The sequence below is a fragment of the Macaca mulatta genome, chromosome 11, assembly GCF_049350105.2.
Source record: "Macaca mulatta isolate MMU2019108-1 chromosome 11, T2T-MMU8v2.0, whole genome shotgun sequence".
NCBI lineage: Eukaryota > Metazoa > Chordata > Mammalia > Primates > Cercopithecidae > Macaca > Macaca mulatta.
Genome location: NC_133416.1, coordinates 71,981,249 through 72,008,830, shown reverse-complemented (window position 1 = coordinate 72,008,830; position 27,582 = coordinate 71,981,249). Strand labels below are relative to the sequence as shown.

At 41.8% G+C, this 27,582-nt stretch overlaps 1 protein-coding gene across 3 annotated transcripts in view; it reads right to left on the bottom strand.

Moving 5' to 3' along the window:
- TBC1D30 (TBC1 domain family member 30) overlaps positions 1 to 27,582 on the bottom strand; it is a 111,803-nt gene that overhangs the window by 11,441 nt on the left and 72,780 nt on the right. For all 3 annotated transcript variants that reach the window (XM_077954679.1, XM_028829698.2, XM_001116946.5), the window contains 3 exons: positions 24,168 to 24,273; positions 2,516 to 2,628; positions 365 to 504 (listed from right to left, as the gene is read on the bottom strand). In XM_077954679.1, coding sequence (XP_077810805.1) covers positions 365 to 504; positions 2,516 to 2,628; positions 24,168 to 24,273 — 359 coding nt within the window. The remainder of the gene's footprint in view (positions 1 to 364; positions 505 to 2,515; positions 2,629 to 24,167; positions 24,274 to 27,582) is intronic.

Here is a 27,582-nt window from a genome sequence, read left to right as displayed (position 1 = left end):
TCATGATCCACCTGCCTCAGCCTCCCAAAGTGCTGGGATTACAAGCGTGAGCCACCACACCCAGCCTAGTAACGACTTTTTAATGTTGTTGTTGTTGTTGTTGTTGTTGTTGTGTTTTGGTAGAGACAGGGTCTCCCTATGTTGCTTAGGCTAGTCTTGAACACCTGGCTTCAAATGATCATCCTGTCTCAGCCTCCTAAAGTGCTGGGCTTACAGGCATGACCCACCATGCCTAGCCTAATAAAGACTTTTAATAGTTGTAACCAGTTCAGAAAATTACTGAGGCATCTACAGGACACAATGTTACTCTTATTGTAGTAAACCAATACATCTTGATAATCTAAATCAAGAGCCACCTCTTTACCTTTAATTTGTTTTTGGTACTTCTGCAGTTCAGGAGCCAGGAACCCACTAAAAGGTCCAAGACACCCCACTGCATTAACGACAGCATCCTCATCATCTGGGTCATTCTCTTCATCACTGTCTCTGGCCTTACTATGTCGTCTTGAAAAACATAAAAGACAAAAAAGAAATATACAAAGAAAACCAGAGGTATTTCAAAACATAATACAGTTACATGGTTTAAATGCCATATATATAATTAACATAGAAGTACATATAATTAACATAGTAAAACCCCATCTCTACTAAAAATATATAGAAATTAGCCTGGTGTGGTGCCGTGCACCTGTAATTCCAGCTACTTGAGAGGCTGAGGCTAGAGAATCGCTTGAACCCGGGAGGCGGAGGTTGCAGTGAGCCAAGATCACACCACTGCATTCCAGCCTGGGCAACGACAGAGCAAGGCTCTGTCTCAAAAAAAAAGAATTATATATAATTACATGACTTATAAAAAGTTTCCTTCCCATCTCTGTCCAACTTCTGCCCATTGAAACTAGTAACCATGGTCACTTGTGAGACTCTCCCATCTAACTCCCACAGGTGATCATCGTTACTTGTTCTTACATATTCTTCAGTTTCTCTGAGCACACATAAGCAAATATGACTACATGCTTTTATTTTTCTCTTCTTTTTGGATAACTATTAGCATACTATATATACTCTTCTGCATCATGCCTTTATTCATATAAGAAATCTTTGCGGGCTGGGCACAGTGGCTCACACCTGTAATCTCAGCACTTTGGGAGGCTAAGGCAGGAGGACTGCGTGAGCCCAAGAGTTCAAGACCAGACTGGGTAACACAGCGAGACGCTGTCTCTGCAAGAAATTTAAAAATTATCCAGGCATGGAGGTACGTGCCTGTGGTCCCAGTTATTTAGGAGACTGATATGGGAAAATCACTTGAGCCTGAAAGTTAAGGCTGCACAGTATGCCATGATTGTACCACTGCACTCTAGCCTGGGTGACAAAGCGAGGTTTAGAAAAAACAAAGAAAAGAAACCTTTCCATATTCATACACAGAGCTTCCTTATGCATTCTTACAGTTCTACTGGATGTACACACCCCATAGTGTGGAACTAGGCTGCTAATGGTATACACTTGAGTGGTTTCCAATAATATGTTATTACAAACTCCTCGGCGCAAGCAATCCTCCTGCCTCAGCCTCCCAAGTAGCTAGGACTAGAGGTATACACTACTACACCCAGCTAATTTTTGTAATTTTTGTAGAGACAGAGTCTTGCTATGTTGCCCAGGCTGGTCTCGAATTCTTGGCCTTAAGTGATCCTCCTGCTTCAGCTTCCCAAAGTGCTGAGATACCACACCCAGCTTGGGTGGCCATTTTCTTATCAATTTCTAGGAATTTTATATATTAGCAATATCCGTCCCTAATTTGTATAGTAAGTTAAAAATATCCTTCCACAGATATTTTTGAGTCTACTTATAGAGGTTTGGTTTTGTTCCATTTGGGTCATCTAGAAAATTATATTTAAAGTACTTATTTTTTTTTTATTTTGAGTCAGTTATTAAGGCCTTCCCAATTCCAAAGAACTAAAGGAATTCTTCCACATTTTCTTATGCTAATTTTATTATTTCATTGTTTCTATTTAATACATTCATCCATATGGAATTTATCCTGGCATCTAGTATGAGGTCTGACTCTCATTTTCTTTCCAAATTAGTTCCCATTAGCCCATCATCATTTACTAAATAGTGTAACTTTTCACCCTTGATTCAATATGCTTATTTTTCATATGATAAACTCCTTATCAACTGTCAATTTTTGGTCTTCACAGTTTTTAAATCAGCTCATCTGTGTACTTGTATACAGGTTCCACACTATTTTAACTATTGAGATTTTTAATACTTGATATCATTAGGTAAGTTTTGGGGTTGCTAAACATCTCTTCAGTTTATGTTCCAAATTTCTCTGGAAAGTACACTTTTAAAAATCTCTCTTGAGTTTAAATCAAAACCATTTGGAAAGGGACATTCAGACTCTAAGCATCAAATTACTTTAACATATCTCTGGGGCTTCATAAATATTAATTTACAATAACAAATTAAGATATTAAGTCTTCCATCATGAAAACAATGAGGAATTAAAAAATCTTACCCAGAAACTGAGGTGGGTTTAACTGTGGCTGGAAACGGTGTAATGTTGTAGGTGTATTTTTCCCTCAACTCTGCCAATTGTGGGAAAGGGAACGGAGCCATGGAATAAACAGTCTGAAAAACAAAAGCAAAAATGCCAAGTCTGAAACAGTAGCCTTCACCAACTCTTATCAATCCTGGAAAAACATTAAAGTTTTATGAAGTCGAGTGTGAAGAGGCAGATACTGCTCCTTACACAGCAGGTGGAGAGATTACACTTCAACATCTGCTTTCAAGACAGACAAAAGAAGATGATTAAACCCGACCCAGTGAGCTCTCAAATCAACCCAGCTGCAGCTGGGTATTCAACTGGTAAATAAGGGTGGGCAATCACGGGCAGTCTGATTTCCTCCTGTTGTTCGATAAATGGATTAATGCAGAAATCCACAGCTCCCTATGTCTTCTGTATCAAATACTCAAAAATGTTCTTCCTACATAGTGCTTACTTTTAACAGCTCTGTTAGATGATTTTTAGACATTTAATGTCAGGTCAGCCTTCTGGATAAAATTAAGTCTAGTGGATGATCTTGCGATCAACTACAAGTTTTCTCCAAAGATACCACCTTTTTAAATGTCTGTGGATGAGTTCTAGGTGAAAATTGCTAGGTGTTATTTGAAAGAAAAAAAAAAAGACAAGAAAAAAGTGACAAGGTGTAAACCTTAGGCTGTTAAAACTCTATAAATAAAAATGCGGAAAAGCACCCATGCTTCCACCAGAATTTCAAAATTATGTATCATTCTATCAGCAACAGAAAAGTAATATTGTTCGCTTTCTTATTTTTATTAAAATTTAATAGCTCCAAACATGTTTCTTCAATCCTGGTACTTATTCACCAGAAAATATATATTAATCACATGTTCATTTCTCCTAGGAAGCTAAAGAAATAGCCTGGTAATGTTTTCCTAGGAAAATATTTTAAATGGTATTTTTTATTTTAGCAGGACTGTTTTTATGAAGGCTTAGAAGATGTCTAATTTGGCATGTAGCAAAAGGAAGGCTGTGAAAGGGGTTTGATTGTGATGCTTTTTCATTTTATAGCTCAGTGCCACCACTGTGACAGTCCCCTGCAATTTTATTCTAACAACCTGTACATCTTACTGTCCCCAGATGTCATAGTATCCCTTTATACTTTACTGTACCAGCCCAAGATTCCAAACAAATAGGTGTTGGCTGAAATTCCTTCTCTTCAATTCTCCATGCTTACTGTGCAAAGCTACAAGCTTATAAGGACTGCAAACATAATCTCTAAGCTGTCTTATCACAGACACTCCAGACTTGATTATACCCCAAAGGCTGAGGAGTACAGGTTTACTAACAATAAACCGTGCCCCAAGAAAAGAAGCAGAAGGCATCTTGTGGCTCTCACTAGCCTTAAGTGTGAAATTAAACCAGCTCCCCACCTCTCTGGGCCTCCTTTTCCTCATTTAAAAAATAAAGGGTGTGAAACTCAGGATCATGGTTACCTCTGAGAGGAGATGGGGATAAGATCAGGGAGAAGTATATGAGGGTGTTTTCCTGTGGTTGTTAATTTTTATTTCTTAAATTGGATGGGGGGTATGTAGATATTATTGTACTATTCTTAATACATCTGTATGCCCAAAATACTTCATATAATTTTATTAATAATGTAGTCAGAAGCACTCTCATGTTCTTTGATCCCACAAAGGTATCCAACAGCTACCTCGCTGCCACTGCAGAATTCTTCCCCGCTTGCTCTTACGATCATGTCTTAGCTCCACATACCCTTTTGAGGGAACGCAAGAGATGTGAAATCCTCTCCTCAGCAGCCGATCCAGAGCACAGCACCTTCCCTAGGGACTGGGTAGGAGCTGCACTGCCCTAACTATCTGACCATCACACACCAACTGCGATCCCACAGTTGGGCCAAGAATCAACTCTCATTCATGTAACTTTTTTTTCCTCTCTTACAGTTTAGAAATGTGTTCAGACATTTAAGAAACCCATGTCCTTTGGATTCAACTTTAAAAGATGAGATTTTTGATGCTAAGAATTTCAAAATTCCTTACAAGTGAAATAAGATATCTTATTAAAGACAATAAGTAGGATGATGAGCTAAAGGTTCACCTGTGTTTCATTTTGCCAGTTTGTAACAAGCTATCAGTAAATTCCCTCATCCAGCCTTGTGAAGGAAGTTCATAAGAGGAACAGGGAAGTACATCCGCCCCCTACTGCACCCTGCCCTGCGCCGGGGCTGATGGTCTAGGCTCTGAGCAAGATCCCTCAGGGGCCACTCAGCTAAAGACACCTGACCAAAAAGAAAACTAGCTCCACTGCACTTTCATCCTCCACTTCAGGTCTTCCTTTCTCTGTCATCGACTTTTAGTTAGTCCTTCAAAGAAGAAATCAGTATCCCTGAAACAAAGTTGTCTATAGTAGTCCTTCCCAAATATTCACTCACTTACTTGAAGGTCTCACGTCTGAAGGCATTTTATCCCAGGAGCATAAGCATCTCTGGCACACTGACATAGCATTCAGGGTCTCCGAAACCTTTAGGCTTCCACCTTGGTAAGTCGGAAATTTACAACAGATTCCAAGAAAGAGATTTGACTAATCATCTTAGAGCCAAAATATGGTACAGTAATAGAATCACAGGGTTAGAAAGGAATTCAAATATATTAGTTCCACCTCCCTCCCAAGCAGGAGTCCCTTCCAGAGCATCTCCAACAGATGGTCACAAAGGCACAGCTTAAGCACTTTCAGTTACGGGCACACGCAGTTTTGCAGGACAGACGATTTCAATTTAATTAATCAAACATGATCCTTGTATTGAACAAGCATCCATACCCTTGTAATTTCCACCCCATCACTGACGGAAAAAAGTGAACAGAGTGGGTGCAAAGGAAAGTCCTGCCTCTCAGTACATGAGATCTCCCACCAGACAACAGGAAATCAGTCACAAACACTTTGAGTTAGGCTTCCCAAGCACCTACAAACCCTAATAATAGCATCTTAACTAACTTTTCTCCACACTGCCCTCAAGGAATTTACAACAGGCATTGTCAAAAATCCTACTGATATCCAGGTACATTATTTAATCAGCATTCCTCCAGTTTCTTTAACCCTATCAATTTAAAAAAACCAAACAAACATGAAAATGACCATTGCTAATAAGAAAACAGTGATCTACAAGGGGGAAAAGCCAGCATATGATTTTCAGTATGGCACTTAGAACTGAAAGAAAGGGAAAAGACTGAAAGGGGAGAATGCTGTCATCTCTTCAGCTCAAAAATAAAGACCTTACATTCAGCCCACATTTTTCATCTGGTGCTATTTCGGGTTTGCTGACAGCACTAAATTAAAAAAAATGAATATAGGAAAGAGAATGGCTTGAAATGACATTCACCATTTCTCTCCTGAACATTCTATGATGTCAAGGAAAACTAACAAGTCTATTTACTATCTGAACTACCAACATACACTTAAATAGACATTTATATTTAGGCACTGAAAAGACATTATATTTTGTAATTATTGATATGCTTTACAAGAAATATGAAAACATGAGTTGCACAAAATTAGGCTTAGTTCATCTTCACGCAGATGTTTTCCTCGACAGGAGGGATGCTACTGAAATGGAATCCCATCAATCAATCCACAGCCTACAATTCTCCCTCTAGGATTCTTCTGCTTTTAGCAGCGTCAAGAAGTGGTTCCTTCTCCTAATACCTAAGATTGGAAATTCCTAGAGGACAAATATGGCATCTGACACATCTCATTCCTTCTGGCAATGTTTAAACTGTAAGTGAAATGAGATGTTGCCTTATTCTTCTAAAGAGGATTTCAGCTTTTAGAAAGACATCTTTTGAATAGGTGGAAGCAGTGTGTTGGGTGGTGAGGAAAAGCATTCGGCTAGGAGTCGGCGACCTGGGGGCAGTCTTGGGTCTGACACTAGACAACCTGAGAAACCGACAAGTTGCTGACACTCCAACTCATAGTTTCCTCTCTCTAACGTGACAGAATTAGTTTAATTGATCTTTAAGTTTCTTTTAAGCCAGTGTTTCTCTAAGTGTTTTCTGAAAACCACCTGTATCAGAACCACCCATGGGCCAAATATCTGCATTTTCATACACTCCTGGGATGTTTCTTACACAGTCCAGTTTGAAAACCACAGCCTCAAGATCTAACGTTCCATGATTCTGTGTATTCACTGAGTAACCAGTTGTATTCTTCGCACTAAGCTAGATGTTGCTGAAGCCCCTAACATTAAGGAACTTGCTACTTACAGGAAAAAAAAATTAATATACTTGAAAAAGAGAGCGGGTGCAGTAGTTCATGCCTGTAATCCCAACACTTTGGGAGGCCAAGGCAGGCCTCGCCTGAGGCCCAGGACTTCAAGACCAGCCTGGGAAACATGGCAAAACTCCATCTCTAAAATACATTTTAAAAAATTAGCCAAGCATGGTGGCATGCACCTGTAGTCCCAGCTACTTGCAGGGCTGAGGAGTGAGGACTGCTTGAGCCCAAGAGTTCAAAACCAGCCTGGGCAACATGGTGAAACCCCATCTCTACAAAAAATTTAAAAATTAGCCCAGCCTGGTGGCACATGCCTGTAGACCCAGTTACTTGGGGGGCTGAGGTGGGAGAATCGCTTGAGCCCAGGAAGTCAAGACTACAGTGAGTCATGCTCATGCCACTGCACTCTAGTCTGTGTGACAAAGTGAGACCATGTTTGAAAAAAAAAAAAAACAAGAATATTCAGTACTGGAGGAGTACAGAAGAGCCATCATCCATGAGTTCCGAGATAACAGAGGCCGTGGGAGTGGGAGAGAGAAGAGATTGAGTGGCATGCGGCATCCAGGATCCAGGTGGGCAAATAGGATTTTCACAGATGCAGCATCAGAGGGACCACAAGCCCTGTCACAGGAATGAGCAATGGCCTACAGAGGCCTGGGTGGGAAGAGAGCTATGGCCAGTGCCATAGAGTCTGTGAAATAGCAGGAACACCTTTGGATAGGTCAGAGACGGGGCAGTCCAAGTACACCTCTAAAGCAACCTATCTGAAAACAAGCCCATCCTCCTCCCCTCAGAAACTTGCCCTCTTCCTTCTAAGCCAGAAGATTATGGGTGGCCCTCTCTCTCCCATTACTTTTTCTTTCACCCCTGTATCCCTTTTCCATGGCCAAGTCCAGTCAATTTCACCTTGTAAGTGCTGTTTCTGTTCCAGTCTGTTTCCACTCTTCACTGCCTCCTCGCAGGCCTTCCTGCTGTCATACTTGTCCCTTTGAAATCCATCCTTCACAGAGCTGCCCGTGGAGTTGACTTAAAACAAAACTCAAACATTTTCCTCCTCTCCTTAAAATCTTTCAGGTCCACAGCTCTTCTATTCCCCTTTCCAAAGGGTCCACAGAAGCCCTAGAACTCCAGCAAGTACAATCTCTCAATCACTGACCTGAAACATCAAGTCCAAGCGCCTTACCAGGCATTGTGGTCTTCCATGAGCCAGTCCCTGAATTCCAGCCTTCTGACAGTCCCCCTCACACTTATGTAGTATGTTATCAATAGTCCTTCACACATGCTTCTCTCTCAAACACGAACTGACTCTCCACTCTGCACAAGAGCCTTCAACACACACACACACAAACACACACACACACAACCACCCTTGCATATATGTGCACCCCCCACACACACACACACACACGCACAGCCTAGTCAACTCCTATTCTTCTGTAAAGGTAAAACCAGACATGAATTCCCTGAAAAAAGGCTTTCCTAACTTCCTCTCCTCCAACTCACTCCATCCCTGCCCCCTAGGCTAGATGAGGTCTTCTCTCTTCTTCAGCCCTCAGCCCCTCTGCAAACCTCCCTCGGTGCACTCCCCACACTGTGCTCTAGGAGACTATAGGCTCCCGAAGACATAGCCCATGCTTTCTTCTGTGTCCCTGCACCTGGCACATTACCTGACATTTAGAGGTGCTCGATAAATATTTGGAGAAGTTAGTACAGAGCATAGAAAATCAGGCTGAAGCATTTTATTTACTGTAGTTAGTAATAAGGAAGTGCTGAAGGACTTAGTGTAGAGCAAGGAAATGATCAAAGCAGTAAGCATGGATCATTACTCTGGTAGCAAAATGCTGGGCCCCTATTCCAGGCCCTAACTCCCAGATGACATTTCTAGCCACACCCTGGGCCAAAATGGAACCCGCTGCCTTAAAGGGAAGGACCCAGCACTAGTAGGATTCATCACCTGCTGACTAAAGACCCTGAGTAACAACCAGCAATATCCAGGGAATATGCCATGGGCCCTGAGCTCTGAGACACGCTGGCTTCAGGGGAGACCCAGCATATTCTCAGCTGTCGTGGCTATGGTAAAAGATTCATTCCGTATTAGAGCAGAGGGAATCTAGAAACACAGCCATCATCTACAAGTTGGGTTTGATTCAACATTGATTGAAAAAGAAAAGGCAGAAAACTAACCATGGATTCTCAATAAATGTTTGCTTAATGAATTAATAAGTTTGATGGAAATGGAGGGGCAGGCAAGACGGCAGATGGAAGCCTACACCATTCATGCCCCCTGCTGCAACACCAAATTTTAACAACTGTCTGTACACAGAGAAGCACCATAACAAGAACCAAAAATTAGGTGAATAATCACAATATCTGATTTGAACTCCATATCGTGGAAAGAGGCACTGAGGAGGGGAGGAGAGACAGTCTTGAATCATGGACGCCACCCCTCCCCAATCCCCCTGGCAGTGGCCATAAGACATGGAGAAAGAGTATGTGCACTTGGGGATGAGAGAGTGCAGTGACTGGAGGACTTTACACTGAACTCAGTGCTGCTCTGTCACAGTGGAGAGCAAAGTTGTGCTGGGCTCAGCCAGCATTCACACTCAGAGGGAGCATTTGAACCAGACCTAGCCAGCAGGGAATTGCCCATCTCAGCTGTTGAACTCGATTTCCTCAGCAAGCCTTGCCATCGCAGGCCAAAGTGCTCTGGGATCCTAGGTAAACTTGAACAGCAGTCTGGGACACAAGGACTGCAATTCCTAGGCAACTCCTAGTGCTAGGCTGGGCTTAGAGCCAGTGAACTAGGGTGGCACAGGACCTAGGGAGACACAAGCTGGTGTGGCTATGGGAGGACTTGCGCCATCCCTCCCCCAATGCCAGGCAGTGCAGCTCATAGCAATGAAAGTGACTCCTTCCTTCGGCTTAAGGAGAGGAGAATAAAGAGTAAAGAGGACTTTGTCTTGTATCTTGGATAGCAGCTCAGACACAGCAGGATAGGGTACCAGGCAGAGTCATGAGGCCCCTATTCCAGGCCCTAGCTCCCAGATGACATTTCTAGCCACACCCTGGGCCAAAAGAGAACCCATTGCCTTAAAGGGAAGGACTCAACACTTGCAGGATTCATCACCTGCTGACTAAAGAGTCCTTGGATCCTGAATAACAACCAGCCATATCCAGGGAGTATGCCATGGGCCCTGAGCTCTGAGACATGCTGGTTTCAGGGGAGACCCAGATATTTCCAGCTGTGGTGGCTATGGTGAAAAACTCATTCTGTTTGAGAAAAGCAGAGGGAAAAGTAAAGGGGACTTTGTCTTGCACCCTAGATACCAGCTCAGCCACAGTGGGGTAGAGCAACAAGCAGGCTCTTGGGGTCTGAGTCCAGGCCCAGGCTCTTGGATAGCATTTCTGGACCTGCTCTGGGGCAGGGGGCGGCCCACTGCCCTGAAGGGTGAATCCCGGGCCTGGAGGCATTCACCATAAGCTGATGGAAGAGCCCTTGGGCTTTAAGCAAACATTGGTGGTGGCCCAGCAGAACTCCTTATGGACCAGTGGTGGTGGTGGCCACAGGTAGAAGTTCTTCTGCCTGTGGTATGGGGAGGGAAGAGCAGGAAGAACTTTGCATTGTAGTTTCAGTGTCAGCTTAGCTGCAGTAGAATAGAGTATCAGGTAAATTGCTAAGGTTTTTAACTCCAATCCCTGGCTCCCAGAAAAAAACTCTAGACACACGTGGGGCCTAGGGGGAACTCACTGTCCTGAAGGGAAGGGCCTTGGGCAAGGCCCAATGCTGAGCTAACTTCAGGTCTGACCCAGCACGGTCCCAGTGGTAGTGGCCACAGGGGTGTTTGCATCACCACACCCCCAGTTCCAGAGGGCTCATCACAGAAAGAGAAACTCCACATGTTTCAGAGAAATTAAAGGAAAAGAATAAGAGTCTCTGCCTGGTAATCCAGAGAAGTCTTCCAGATCTTCTCAAAGACCACCCAGGTGGTACCTCTACAAGTCTGCAAAAACCACAGCATTACTGGGCTTGGGGCCCAAGTCCCTTCTAATACCTAGTGATAATTTGGATATTTTTCTCACTCAAATCTCATGTTGAATTATAATCTCCAATGTTGGAGGTGGGGCCTGGTGGGAGGTGTCTGCATCCCTCATGAATGGCTTGGGCCATTCCCTTGGTGATAAGTGAGCTCTTGCTCTGAGTTCACATAAGACCTGGTTATTTAAAAGTGTGTGGCACCACCCACCATCTAACTCTCTCTCTTTCTCCTGCTCTGGCCATGTGACATGTCTGTTCCCTCTTTACCTTTTGCCATGATTAAAAGCTCCCTGTGCCTCCGCAGAAGCCAAGCAGATGCCAGGGTCATGCTGCTTATACAGCCTGCATGAACCAATTAAACCTCTTTTCTTTATAAATTATCCATTCTCAAGTATTTCTCTGTAGCAATGCAAGACTGTCCTAACACCTGGAAAGCGTTCCCAAGGAGGATAGGCACAAACAAGCTCAGATTGTGAAGACCATAACACCTAACTCTTCAATGTCCAGACACAAGAGGACATCTACAAGCATCAACACCATCCAGGAAAACATGACCTCACCAAATGAACTAAATAAAGCCCCAGGGACCAATCCTGGAGAAACAGAGATATGTGACCTTTCAGACAGAGAATTCAAAAGAAATTCAAGATAATACAGAGAAGGAATTCAGAATTCTATCATAAAAATTTAATAAAAAGAGTGAAATAGTTAAGCAGAAATTATGGACTTGAAAAATGCAATCAACACTCTGAACAATGCATCAGAGTCTCTTAATAGCAGAATTGATCAAGTAGAATAATTAGTGAGCTTGAAGACAGGCTATATGAAAATACACAGAGGAGACAAAAGAAAAAAGAATAAAAAATAATGAAGCATGTCTACAGAATCTAGAAAATAGCCTCAAAAGGGCAAATCTAAGAGCTATTGGCCTTAAAGTGGAGACAGAGAAAGAGACAGGGATAGGAAGCTTATTCAAAGAGATAATATCAAAGAACTTCCCAAACCAAGAGGAGTACATCAACAGTCAAGTACAAGGTTATAGAATACCAACAGATTTAACCCAAAGAAGACTCCCGCAAGGCATTTTACAATCAAACTCTCAAAGGTCAAGGGTAAGGAAATGATCCTAAAAGCAGCAAGCGAAAAAAAAAAAATGAATAACATACAATGGAGCTCCAATATGTCTTGCAACAGACTTCTCAGTGGAAACCTTACAGGCCAGGAGAGAGTGGCATAACCAGGAGAGAGTGGCATGACACATTTAAACTGCCAAAGAAAAAAAAAAAAAACTTCTACCCTAGAATAGTAAGTCTATCCAGCGAAAATATCCTTTAAGCATAAAGGAAGAATAGAGACCTTCCCAGACAAACAAAAGCTGAGGGATTTCATCAACACTAGATCTATTCTATAAGAAATGCTAAAGAGAGTTCTTCAATCTGAAAGAAAAGGATGTTAATGAGCAAGAAGAAAGCATGTGAGGGTAAAAAACTCACTGATATTGGAAGCACACAGAAAAACACAAATTTAGGATAACACTGTAATTGTGATGTATAAACTTCTCTTGACTTAAGTACAAAGACTAAATGATGGCCGGGCACGGTGGCTCATGCCTGTAATCCCAGGACTTTGGGAAGCCAAGGCGGGCGGATCACGAGGTCAGGAGAACGAGACCATCCTGGCTAACACAGTGAAACCCCATCTCTACTAAAAACACAAAAAAATTAGTCGGGCATGGTGGCAGGCGCCTGTAGTCCCAGCTACTCGCGAGGCTGAGGCAGAAGAATGGCTTGAACCTGAGAGACGGAGCTTGCAGTGCGCCGAGATCACGCCACTGCACTCCAACCTGGGCAACAAAGCAAGACTCGGTCTCAAAAAAAAAAAAGAAAGAATAAATGATGAACCAATAAATAATAACTAGAACAACTTTTTAAGACATAGTACATAAAGAGAAACAACAAAGAGTTAAAAAGCAGAAGATCAAAGTTAATGTATGGAGTTTTTATTAGTTTTCTTTTTGCACGTTTGTTTATGCAACCAGTGTTATGTTGTCATCGGTTTAAAATAATAGGCTTAAGATAGTATGTGCCAGTGTCATGGTAACCTCAAATCAAAAAACATACAATACACAAAAAATAAAAAGCAAGAAATTAAAGCACACCACCAGAGAAAAATCATCTTCACAAAAAAGGAACAGGAAGGAAGGAAAGAAGAAAGAGAAGCCCACAAAACAACCAGAAAACAAATAACAAAATGGCAGGAGTAAGGCTTTACTTATCAATAACACTGAATGTAAATGCACTAAACTCTCCAATCAAAAGACACAGAGTGGCTGAACGGATGAAAAAACAGGACCCAATGATCTGTTTCCCACAAGAAACACACTTCACCTGTAAATATACACATAGACTTGGGTAGCTGGCAAGATGGCTGAATAGAAACAGCTCCGGTCTGCATCTCCCAGTGAGATCAATGAAGAAGGTTGGTGATTTCTGCATTTCCAACTGAGATAGCTAGTTCATCTCACTAAGACTGGTTAGACAATGGGTACAGCACACAGAGGGTGAGCTGAAGCAGGGTGGGGCATCGCCTCACCCAGGAAGTGCAAGGGGTCGGGAAACTTCCTCCCCTAGCAAAGGGAAGGCTTGAGGGACTGTGCCATCAGGAATGATGCATTCAGGCCCAGATACCATGCTTTTCCCATGGTCTTTGCAACCCACAGACCAAGAGATTCCCTCAGGCGCCTACACCACCAGGGCCCTGGGTTTCAACCACAAAACTGGGTAGCCATTTGGGCAGACACCAAGTTAGCTGCAGGAGTTTTTTTTCATACCCCAGTGGTGCCTGGAACATCAGCAAGACAGAACCATTCACTCCTCTGGAAAGGGGGCTGAAGCCAGGGAGCCAAGTGGTCTAGCTCAGCGGATCCCACCCCCATGGAGCCCAGCAAGCTAAGATCCACTGGCTTGAAATTCTCGCTGCCCGCACAGCAGTCTGAAGTCAACCTGGGACGCTCAAGCTTGGTGGGGGTAGGGACGTCCACCATTACTGAGGCTTGAGTAGGTGGTTTTCCCCTCACAGTGTAAACAAAGCAGCCAGGAAGTTCAAACTGGGAGGAGCCCACCACCGCTCCTGCCTCACCGCCAGCCTGCCTCTCTACATTCCTTCTCTCTGGGCAGCGTATCTCTGAAAGAAAGGCAGCAGACCCAGTCAGCGGCTTGTAGATAAAACTCCCATCTCCCTGGGACAGAGCACCTGGGGGAAGGGGCAACTGTGGATGCAACTTCAGCAGACTTAAATGTTCCTGCCTGTTGGCTCTGAAGAGAGCGTGAGATATCCCAGCACAGCACTCGAGCTCTGCTTAGGGACAGACTGCCTCCTCAAGTGGGTCCCTGACTCCTGTGCCTCCTGACTGGGAGACAGCTCCCAGCAGGGGTCGATAGACACCTCATACAGGAGAGCTCCGGCTGGCATCTGGCAGGTGCCCCTCTGAGACAAAGCTTCCAGAGGAAGGAACAGGCAGCAATCTTTGCTGTTCTACAGCCTTCACTGGTGATACCCAGGAAAACGGGGTCTGGAGTGGACCTTCAACAAATTCCAGCAGACCGGCAGCAGAGACGCTGACTATTAGAAAACTAACAACTAACTGTTAGAAAACAATAGCATCAACATCAACAAAAAGGATGTCCACACAAAAACGCCAGCCGAAGGTCACCAACATCAAAGACCAAAGGCAGATAAATCCATGAAAATGAGGAAAAACCAGTGCAAAAAGACTGAAAATACCAAAAACCAGAACGCCTCTTTTCCTCCAAAGGATCACAACTCCTCACCAGCAAGGCAACAAAACTAGACAGAGAATGAGTTTGACGAATTGACAGAAGTAGGCTTCAGAAGGTGTGTAATAACAAACTCCTTTGAGTTAAAGAACCATGAAGCTAAGAACCTTGAAGAAAGGTTGGAGGAATTGCCAACTAGAATAACCAGTTTAGAGAAGAACAAAAATGACCTGATGGAGTTGAAAAACACAGCACAAGAACTTTGTGAAGCATACACAAGTGTCAATAGCCAAACTGATCAAGTGGAAGAAAGGATATCAGAGATTAAATAAAGCGTGAAGACAAGATTAGAGAAAAAAGAATGAAAAGGAACAAACAAAGCCTCCAAGAAATATGGGACTATGTGAAAAGACCAAACCTACATTTGATTGGTGTACATGAAAGTGACGGGAAGAACGGAAGTGAGTTGGAAAACACTCTTCAGGATATTATCTAGGAGAACTTCCCCAATCTAGCAAGACAGGCCAACATTCAAATTCAGAAAATCAGAGAACACCACAAAGACACTCCTCAAGAAGAGCAACCCCAAGACACATAATCGTCACATTCACCAAAGTTGAAATGAAGGAAAAAATGTTAAGGGCAGCCAAAGAAAGGTTGGGTTACCCACAAAGGGAAGCCCATCAGAATAACAGCAGATCTCTCTGCAGAAACCCTACAAGCCAGAAGAGAGGGCCAATATTCAATATTCTTAAAGAAAAGAATATTCAACCCAGAATCTCATATCCAGCCAAACTAAGTTTCATAAGCAAACGATAAATAAAATCCTACACAAGCAAATGCTGAGAGATTTTGTTACTACCAGGCCTGCCTTACAAGAGCTCCTTAAGGAAGCACTAAATATGGAAAGGAAAAACTGGTACCAGCCACTGTAAAAACATACCAAATTGTAAAGACCATCAACACTATGAAGAAACTGCATCACCTAACGAGCAAAATAACCAGCTAGCATCATAATGATCAAATTCACACATAACAATATTAACCTTAAATGTAAATGGGCTAGGCCAGGCCTAGTGGCTCATGCCTATAATCCCAGCACTTTGGGAGGCCAAGGCAGGCAGATCACGAGGTCAGGAGTTCGAGACTGGCCTGACCAACATGGTGAAACCCCATCTCTACTAAAAAGATAAACATTAACTGGGCATGGTGGCGCGCACCTGTAGTCCCAGCTACTCAGGAGGCTGAGGCAGGAGAACTGCTTGAACCCAGGAGGCAGAGGTTGCAGTGAGCCAAAATTATGCCACTGCACTCCAGACTGGGCAATACAGCGAGACTCCGTCTCAAAAAAAAAAAAAAAAAGTAAATGGGCTAAATGCCCCAATTAAAAGACACAGACTGACAAACTGGATAAAGAGTCAAGACCCATTGGTTTGCTGTATTCAGAAGACCCATCTCACGTGCAAAGAGTCATACAGGCTCAAAATAAAGGGATGGAGGGAGATTTACCAAGCAAATGGGACATTGGCCTGAAATTTTCTTTTTTTGTTGTGTCTCTGCCAGGTTTTGGTATGAGGATGATGCTGGCCTCATAAAATGAGGATCAGAGTGGAACTGAAGGAGATAGAGACATGAAAAACCCTTCAAAAAAAATCAATGAAACCAGGAGGTGGTTTTTTGAAAAGATCAACAAAATAGACAGACTGCTAGCCAGATTAATAAGGAAGAAAAGAGAGAAGAATCAATTAGACACAATAAAAAATGACAAAGGGGATATCACCACTGATCCCACAGAAATACAAACGACCATCAGGGAATATTATAAACACCTCTATGCAAATAAACTAGAAAATCTAGAAGAAATGGATAAATTCCTAGACACATACACCCTAAGTATAAACCAGGAAGACGTCGAATCCCTGAATAGACCAATAACAAGTTCCAAAATTGAGGCAGTAATAGCCTACCAACCAAAAAAAGTCCAGGACCAGACGGATTAACAGCTAACTCATTTTATGAGGCCAGCATCATCCTCATACCAAAACCTGGCAGAGACACAAGAAAAAAAAGAAAATTTCAGGTCAATATCCCTAATGAACATTGATGCAAAAATCCTCAATAAAATACTGGCAAACCAAATCCAGCAGCACATCCAAAAGCTTACCCACCACAATCAAGTTGGTTTCATCCCTGGGATGCAAGGCTGGTTCAACATACACAAATCAATAAACGTAATCCATCACATAAACAGAACCAATGACAAAAACCACATGATTATCTCAACAGTTGGAGAAAAGGCCTTCAATAAAATTCAACACCCCTTCATGCTAAAAACACTCAATAAACTAGGTATTGATGGAACATATCTTAAAATAATAATAGCTATTTATGACAAACCCACAGCCAATATCATACTGAATGGGCAAAAGCTGGGAGCAGCATTCCCTTTGAAAACTGGCACAAGATAAGGATGCCCTCTCTCACCACTCCTATTCAAGATAGTATTGGAAGTTCTGGCCAGGGCAATCAGGCAGAAGAAAGAAGTAAGGGTATTCAAGTTGGAAGAGAGGAAGTCAAATTGTCTCTGTTTGCAGATGACATGATTGCATATTTAGAAAACCCCATCATCTCAGCCCAAAATCTCCTTAAGCTGATAAGCAACTTCAACAAAGTGTCAGGATACAAAATCAATGTGCAAAAATCACAAGCATTCTTATACACCAATAATAGACAAACAGAGAGTCAAATCATGAGCGAACTCCCATTCACAATTGCTACAAAGAGAATACAACTTACAAGGGATGTGAAGGACCTCTTCAAGGAGAACTACAAATCACTGCTCAAAGAAATAAGACAGGACACAAACAAATGGAAAAACACTCCATGCTCATGGATAGCAAGACTCAATATTGTGAAAATGGCCATACTGCCCAAAGTAATTTATAGATTCAATGCTATCCCCATCAAGTTATCATTGACTTTCTTCACAGAATTAGGAAAAACTACTTTAAATCTCATATGGAACCAAAAAAGAGCCTATATAGCCAAGACAATCCCAAGAAAAAAGAACAAGCTTGAGACATCACACTACCTAACTTCAAACTATACTATAAGGCTACAGTAACCAAAACAGCATGGTATTGGTACCAAAACAAATATATAAACCAATGGAACAGAGCAGAGGCCTCAGAAATAATGCTACACATCTACAACCATCTGATCTTTGACAAACCTGACACAAACAAGCAATGAGGAAAGGATTCCCTATTTATAAATGGTGTTGGGAAAACTGGCTAGTCATATGCAGAAAACTGAAACTGGATTCCTTCCTTACACCCTACACAAAAATTAACTCAAGGTGGATTAAAGACTTAAACATAAGACCTAAAACCATAAAAATCCTAGAAGAAAACCTAGGTGATACCATTCATGACATAGACATGGGCAAAGACTTCATGACTAAAACACCAAAAACCATGGCCACAAAAGCCAAAATAGACAAACGGGATCTAATTAAACTAAAGAACTTCTGCACAGCAAAAGAACCTATCATTAGAGTGAACAGGCAACCTATAGAATAGGAGAAAACTTTTCCATCTGACAAAGGGCTAATATCCAGAATCTACAAGGAACTTAAACAAATTTACAAGAAAAACACAAACAACCCCATCAAAAAGTGGACAAAGGATATGAACAGACACTTCTCAAAAGAAGACATTTATGCAGCCAACAAATATATGAAAGAAAGCTCATTATCACTGGTCATTAGAGAAATGCAAATCAAAACCACAATGAGATACCATCTCACACCAGTTAGAATGGCAATCATTAAAAAGTCAGGAAACAACAGATACTGGAGAGGATGTGGAGAAATAGGAACACTTTTACATTGTTGGTGGGAGTGTAAATTAGTTCAACCATTGTGGGAAGACAGTGTGGCGATTCCTCAAAGATCTAGAACCAGAAATACAATTTGACCAAGCAATCCCATTACTGGGTATATACCCAAAGGATTATAAATCATTCTACCATAAAGACACATGCACACATATGTTTATTGCAGCACTATTCACAACAGCAAAGACTTGGAATCAACCCAAATGCCCATCAATGACAGACTTGATAAAGAAAATGTGGGCACATATACACCCTGAAATACTATGCAGCCATAAAAAAAGGATGAGCTCATGTCCTTTGCAGGGACATGGATGAAGCTGGAAACCATCATTCTCAGCAAACTAATACAGGAACAGAAAACCACACCCCGCAGGTTCTCACTTAAAAGTGGGAGCTGAACAATGAGAACGCATGGACACAGGGAGGGGAACATCACATACTGGGACCTGTCACAGGGTATGGGGCTAGGGGAGGGATAGTATTAAGAGAAATACCTAATGTCGATGAGAGGTTGATGGGGGCAACAAACCACCATGGCACGTATATACCTATGTAACAAACCTGCACATTCTGCACATGTATCCCAGAACTTAAAGTATAACAAAGAAAAAAAAAGATACACATAGACTGAAAATGAAGGGATGGAAAAAGTTATTCCACGCCAATGGAAAGCAAAAAAGGAGCAGGAGTAGCTGTACTTCTAACAGAAAAAAATAGATTTCAAAACAAAAATAAGAAGACACGAAGAAGGTCATTATGTAATGATAAAGGCGGTCAATTCAGCAAGAGGATATAATGATTACAAATATATATGCACCCAACACTGGAGGACCCAGATAATAAAGCAAATATTATTAGAGCTAAAGACAGAGATAGACCCAAGCACAGTAATGGCTAGAGATTTCAACACCCTATTTTCAGCATTGGACAGATCACCCAGACAGAAAATCAACAACAAAAAAAAATCATCAAACTTAATCTGTACTATAGAACAAATGGACCTAGTAGATGTTTACAGAACGTTTCATCCAACACCTGGAGAATACACATTTTTCTCTTCAGCACATGGATCATTCTCAAGAATAGATCATATGTTAGGTCACAAAACAAGTCTTAAAATATTCAAAAAATTGAAATAACATCAAGGATCTTCTCTGACCACAATGGAGTAAAACTACAAATCAATAACAAGAGGAATTTTGCAAACTATACAAACACATAAAAATTAAACAGTATGCTATTGAGTGACCAGTGGGTCAATGAAGAAACTAAAAAGGAAACTGAAAATGTTTTTGAAACAAATGATAATGAAAATACAACATACTAAAACCTATGGGGTCAGAGTGAAAGCAGTACTAAGAGGGAAATTTATAGTTATAAATGTCTACATCGAAAAAGAAGAAAAACATCAAATAAATAATGTAATGATATATAGTAAAGCACTAGAAAAACAAGAGCAAACCAAACCCAAAATTAGTAGAAGAAACAATAAAGATCAGAGCAGAAATAAATAAAACTGAATGAAAAAACAATACAAAAGATTAAAGAATGAAAAGTTGGTTTTTTTAAAAAGATAAATAAAATTGACACACCTGTAGCTAGACTGAGAAAAAAAGAAGATCCAAATAAACAAACTCAGAGATGAAAAAGGAGACATTAAAACTAATACCACAGAAAATCAAAGGATCATTAGTGACTGCTATGAGCAACTGTATACCAATAAATCAGAAAATCTAGAGAAAATGGATAAATTCCTAGACATACAACCTACCAAGATTGAACAATGAAGGAATCCAAAACCTGAACATACCAATAACAAGTAACAAGATGGAAGCCATAATAAAAAGTCTCCCAGTAAAGAAAAATCAGTAGCATCTCTATATGCAAACAGTGAACAATCTGAAAAAGAAATTTTAAAATCCCATTTATATTAGCAACAAACAAAATTAACTACCTAGGAATTAAGTTAACCAAAGAAATGAAAGAGCTCTACAATGACAACCATAAAACACTAATGAAAGAAATCAAAGAGGACACCAAAAAATGTGAAGATACAACACGTTCATGGATTGCAAGAATCAGTATTGTTAAAATGTCCATACTACCTAAGGCAATCTACAGATTTGATAAAATATCTATCAAAATACCAACGATATTCTTTACAGAAACAGAAAAGCGATCCTAAAATTTATATGGAACCACAAAAGACCCAGAATAGTCAAAGCTATTCTGAGCAAAAAGAACAAAACTGAAGGAATCACGTTATTTGACTTCAAATTATACTACTATTATAGTAACCCAGACAGCATGGTACTGGCATAAAAACAGACACACAGACCTATGGAACAGAACAGAGAACCCAGAAACAAATCCACATACCTACAGTGAACTCATTATCGGCAAAGGTGCCAAGAACACACATTGGGGAAAAGACAATCTCTTCAATAAATAGTGCCAGGAAGACGAGATATCCATACACAGAAGAACAAAACTAGACCCCTATCTCTTGCCATATACAAAAATCAAATCAAAATGGATTAAAAACTGAAATCTAAGACCTCCACCTTGAAACTAATACAATAAAACATTGGAAAAACTCTCCAAAACATTGTAGTGGGCAAAAATTTCTTGAGTAATACCCCATGAGCACAAACACCCAAAGCAAAATGGACAAATGGGATCATATCAAGTTAAAAAGCTCCTGCACAGCAAAGAAAACAATCAACAACATGAAGAGACAACTCAGAGAGTGGAAGAAAATATTTGTAAACTACTCATCGGAAAAGGGATTAATAACCAGAATATACAAGGAGTTCAAATAACTCTTATAATCTTATAATTTGATTAAAAATGAGCAAAAGATCTGAATAGCCATTTCTCAAAAGAAGATATACAAATGACAAACAGGCTTATGAAAAGTGCTCTAGGCCAGGCGCCATGGCTCACGCCTATAATCCTAGCATTTTGGGAGGCCAAGCTCAGCAGGAGGATCACTTGATGTCAAGAGTTTGAGACTAGCCCGGCCAACATGGTGAAACCCCATCTCAGGCCAAGACGGGCGGATCACGAGGTCAGGAGATCAAGACCATCCTGGCTAACATGGTGAAACCCCGTCTCTAGTAAAAAATACAAAAAAATAGCCGGGCGAGGTGGCGAGCGTCTGTAGTCCCAGCTACTCGGGAGGCTGAGGCAGGACAATGGCGTAAGCCCGGGAGGCGGAGCTTGCAGTGAGCCGAGATCCGGCCACTGCACTCCAGTCTCGGCGACAGAGCGAGACTCCGTCTCAAAAAAAACAAACAAACAAACAAAAGAAACCCCATCTCTACTAAAAATACAAAAATTAGCCTGGCGTGGTGGCGAACACCTGTAGTTCCAGCTACTTGGGAGGCTGAGGCACGAAAATCGCTTGAACTCAGGAGCAATTTTTTTTTTTTTTTTTTTTTGAGACGGAGTCTCACTCTGTCGCCCAGGCTGGAGTGCAGTGGTGCGATCTCAGCTCACTGCAAGCTCCGCCTCCCGGGTTCACGCCATTCTCCTGCCTCAGCCTCCCGAGTAGCTGGCACTACAGGCGCCCGCAACCACGCCCTGCTAATTTTTTGTACTTTTAGTAGAGATGGGGTTTCACTGTGTTAGTCAGGATGGTCTGGATCTCCTGACCTCGTGATCCGCCCACATCGGCCTCCCAAAGTGCTGGGATTACAGGCGTGAGCCACCGCGCCCGGCTCCCAGGAGTGATTATTGAACCGCGATTCGGTGAGCTGAGACGGTGCCGCTGTACTCCAACCTGGGGACAGAGTGACACTCTGCCTCCAAAAAAAAAAAAAAAAAAAAACCCGACAACACCAAAGAAAAGATGCTCAAAATCACTGATCATCAGAATGCAAATCAGAATGACAATGAAATATTATCTCACCCCAGTTAAAATGGCTTTTAATCAAGACAGGCAGTAACAAATGTTGGCAGGGATGTGGAGAAAAGGGAACCCTTGTACACTGTTGGTGGGAATGTAAATTAGTACAATCGCTATGGAGAACAGGTTGGAGGTTCCTCAAAAAAATACTAAAATTGGAGCTACCATATGATCCAAAAATTGCCTGCTGGTTACACACCCAAAAGAAAGGAAATCAGTATATCAAAACGGTATCTGCACTCCCGTGTTTCTCGCAGCACTGTTCACAATAGCCAAGATTTGGAAGCAACCTAAGTGTCCATCAACCAATGAAGGGATAAAGAAAATGTGGTATATATACAATATGGAGTACTATTCAGCCATAAAAAAAGAATGAGATTCTGTCATTTGCAACAACATGGATGGAAATGGAGATCATTATGTTAAGTGAAATAAGCCAGGCACGGAAAGACAAACTTTGAAAGTCTGCACTTATTTGTGGGAGCTGAAAATTAAAACAATTGAAATGATGGAGATAGACAGTAGCAGGATGGTTTCCAGAGGCTGGGAAGAGTAGTTGATAGGGAAGTAGAGATACTGGGTACAAAAAGTAGTTAGAAAAAATGAATAAGACCTAGTATTTGATAGCACAACAGGACGACTAGAGTCAATAGTAATTTAATTGCACATTTAGAAATAACTTTAAAAGTATAATTGGATTGTTTCTAACACAAAGGATAAACACTTGGGGAGATGAATACCCCATTTACCATGATATGATTATTATGCATTGCATGCCTATATCAAAGTGTCTCATGTACCCCATAAATATATGCACCTACTATGTGCCCACAAAAATTAAAAAAAGAATCTAATGGAAGACTGAGTGTTAATAAGTCAGCTATTTTTTCTATACTTGCTGTCAATTTCAAAGACTTGATGAATATGATATTGAGGTACAGTAATATGCCATAAAAAAATAACCAAACCCTTCAAGTCTTTCACTTTAAAATTTATGATTAATATATAGTTACCTGAGTTGAAAATATGGGTAAAACAAATGAATCAAAATGCTGATGAGAATAATCTTTTTTATCCTCAATAATTTCTTCCCCACACTAACTGTTTTCCCCCACAAGTCTAAGTAGGCTGGGCACAATGGTTCATGCCTGTAATCCCAGCACTTAGGAAGGCCGCGATGGGAGGATCACTTGAGTCTAGGAGTTCAGGACTAGCCTAGGCAACATAGCAAGACTCCATCTATACAAAAATAAAAATAAAAAATTAGCTGTATGGCTGCATAAGCCCATAGTCCCAGTTACTCAGGAGACTGAGATAGGAGGATCGCTTAAGCCCAGGAGACAGAGGCTACAGTGAGCAACAATTGTGCCACTGCACTCCAGCTGGGGTGATAGAATGAGACAGTCTCAAAAAAGGAAAGAAAGGCTAAGAATAAAATTCAGAATAAGCACTTGGTGATTTTGTTTTTCCAGTGTATTTTTCCAGTTTATCTTTATATTGCTGCTAATGATTTCTAAGCAACACAGTCTGAAGGAAAGATACAACAAATATCCATCATTCATTTCTTACTTCCTTTTATGACATACATTCTTATCAAATTATGAACAGACTCTTGGTCAATTTAAGAAACTAAGTCTGACAGCTAACCAAGCACATTTCTCAAGACCGCTGCTCTGGCACTGGTTGTTCCCACCGTGCCTGGGGTTCCCTGAGCCAGGCTGCTCCATGTTGCCCACTCACCTGCATGAGTTCATGGCTTTGCAGAAGATCATTCTCTAGCATCTCCTGGGTAAGGCGCCCCATGGTGCTGTAGAATTCATCTGCTGTTTCACAACATTCTATCTGCCTAGATAAAGAAAGGACAGAAAATAGAACTTGTTTAGGGCATCCATGCTGTGTAACAGTGCATGCTGCAGGTATAAGATATATTGGGCTGGGCATGGTGGCTCATGCCTATAATCCCAGCACTTTGGGAGGCTGGGGCAGGGGGATTGCTTGAGGCCAGGAGCCTCAACGCAGCAAGACCCGATCTCTCCAAATAATTTTAAAAATCAGCTGAGTATTGTGGTGCACATCTGTGGTCCCAGCTACTCAGAAGGCTAAAGCAGGAGGATCACCTGAGCCTGGGAGGCCAAGGCTGCAGTGAGCCATGATAGCACCACTGCAACCCAGCCTGGGTGACAGAGTGAGACCCTGTCTCAAAAAAAGGGGGGGCAGTGGCCTTTTGCCATCAAATAACTCAAGTTATCAATCAATGAATATCAAAATCCTGATATTCCTAAAGCCCACTGTGGGTGAAACATTTAAAAATACTAAAAACAACTTTAAGGTACTCGTTTTGGATAAGTCCTGTCATTCCTACTTGGCTCCCCCAGCCTCACAATCCCAGCTGTGGCATCTTTATTGTTTCCACGGGACACAATCGACACATCAGAATTCCCACCACTGGTTAGAAATCATAACCATGAAATTGGGTACTAAAGAACAATTATCTCCTTTGAGGGAGTCTATTGGTCTTAATCTGCAAACAGTGATATCATTAATATAATAGATTTAAAACCAAACCACAGTAGGAATAAAAGATGAAAATTACAAGAACTGCATCTGCATATTTCATCAGTCCATGGGGAGTTTTCACAGGCAGAATTTTCTGAGTTCTTCTCGGGGTGCTGCTGCTAGTTGGAGATTACACCTTTTCCTGCATTCAGTTCTACATGTAAATAAAGAATCTGACACTCACTTGGCTACCTGTGAGCCAGGTTGGACTTCAATCTTTCTTCTAGAAAGGGGAAAACAGAAGAGCCCAAAGCAAAGAGTACCAGGTATTTCCAATTTATTTATTTATTGTAACAAAGTCTCCCTCTGTCGCCCAGGCTGGAGCACAGTGGTGTCATCTTAGCCTACTGCAACCTCCACCTGTTGGGTTCAATCAATCTTCCTGCCTCAGCCTCCCGAGTAGTTGAGACTACAGGCGTCCACCACAACGCCCTGCTGATTTTTTGTATTTTTAGTAGAGATGGGGCTTCACCATGTTGGCCAGGCTGGTCTCAAACTCCTGGCCTCAAGTGATCCACCTGCCTTGGCCTCTCAAAGTGCTGGGATTACAGGCATGAGCCACAGCACCCAGCCTAGGTATTTCCATTTTATATGACAACATTCTTTGTATTGTAGGATAACTCTAGTTTCCCACTAACCAGAAGATATACACTAATGCTGGGGGATTTCTGTAAAGCCATCCAAAATAATATGATTACGGAAAAACCATAGTTCTGGAGTGTTGTTCTAATCCCATTGCCACAATCATGTAAATAAATGAATGGAATAAACTGCTGAAGTATTACTATAAAAGTGTAGAGCAGCCTGTGGGCATGAATGAAAGGTGCTTAAATTTACCCCGGGAGGTAAGGAAGAGAAATAATGTTGAGATGAAATTGTTTTTCAGGTTGACAAGGAAGAATAAGCATTCCAAAGACACAGATGCAGGAGACAGCAGGCCTCATCTGGGGAACTGCAAGTAGCTCCACACAACCAGTGAGACCAGGATGGGGGAAGTGGTTGCAGGACCAGAGGAAGCCAGTGAGAGCTGAGGGAAGAGAGCTACTGAGAGCAGAGAGCAAAGGCCTCACCTGGCAGCTGAGCCTCTACAGAGCATGAGTCATGAAAAGGCTTTAAGTAGGGAGTAAGGGAACAGCTGTGCCCTTGGCAAGGTCTGCCTGGAGGTGGCACGGCAAATGTGGGTTACCATGGGGAAACCAAGGAGGACATACCACAGTGGGCCAGGCATGGGTGATGAGGGAGGAAACCAAAACAGCAGCAGGGGCAGAGGAGAAAGGACACATAAAGAGATGCTAGTGATAGTGTGCTAATGGTCTACAATTTACATATTCCAGAGTACCCTTGGTGAAGTGAAAGGTAGAAATTCCAAGTTGCAGAAGCCAGGTGAAAGGAGAGGTCCTAGATAACCATATATAAGGCACATGTTACTCAGGTGTACATAAACTGGAGATTACCTATATGCTTTTATGGTTTTTCCAACAGGAAGTTTGTGGGGAAGATTATAGGCACTAGAATCAGAAAGATCCAAATTTAAGTCCCAGTTCTGCTATTCACTGGCTGTGTGACTATGAAACAGCTAATTAACCTTCCTGGGGAAATTTTCTTGTGGAAAAGACAGAGAGAACAACCCTACCTACTTCACAGGGTTATTGGGAGAACTGAATGAGATTATGTGTTTAAACTGCCTAACACAATGGCAGGCACTGCAGACATTTAGGATGTATGTCAATGGCCTTTCCTTTCCCTTAACAAGCTGCATGCTCAAAACATACAGAATTGTAATAAGCAAAAACTGACAGAGTTAAAATTCTATCATTCTGATTCATATACCCCTAAACTTCAAAAAGACTAGCCATTTATTATCAGTAGATTCACACTTTTTTTTTTTTTTTTTGAGACGGAGTCTCGCTCTGTCGCCCAGGCTGGAGTGCAGTGGCCGGATCTCAGCTCACTGCAAGCTCCGCCTCCCGGGTTCACGCCATTCTCCTGCCTCAGCCTCCCGAGTAGCTGGGACTACAGGCGCCCGCCACCTCGCCCGGCTAGTTTTTTTGTATTTTTTAGTAGAGACGGGGTTTCACCGTGCTAGCCAGGATGGTCTCCATCTCCTGACCTCGTGATCCGCCCGTCTCGGCCTCCCAAAGTGCTGGGATTACAGGCTTGAGCCACCGCGCCCGGCCGATTCACATTATTAAAAGCACAGACTCTAGAGCCAGGAAAGCCTGGGCTCAAATTCAGCCCATTCCACTTAGTAATTGGGTGACTTTAGACAATTAACTGAACTTCTCTGTGCCTCAATTCTCACATCTATAAAATGGAGATGACAACAGTGCGTACTTTACAGGATGATGAAGAATACATGAGTTTATACATCCAGAGTAGTTAGAACAGTTCCTGTTCATTGCAAGCACTCAATGAATATTGGCTTTTGTTGCAGCTATTATTATTTCAACAGTGTGACATCCCTGGAATGATCATAGGAATAAATTCTGATTCTACAGATTAATGGATAGAGAGGAGTAAAACCAGGATCACCTCTTTTCTTCCTGCTCGCTCATGAAGAACCAACACAAAGGCAATTATAACTGGCTCATCATACAGT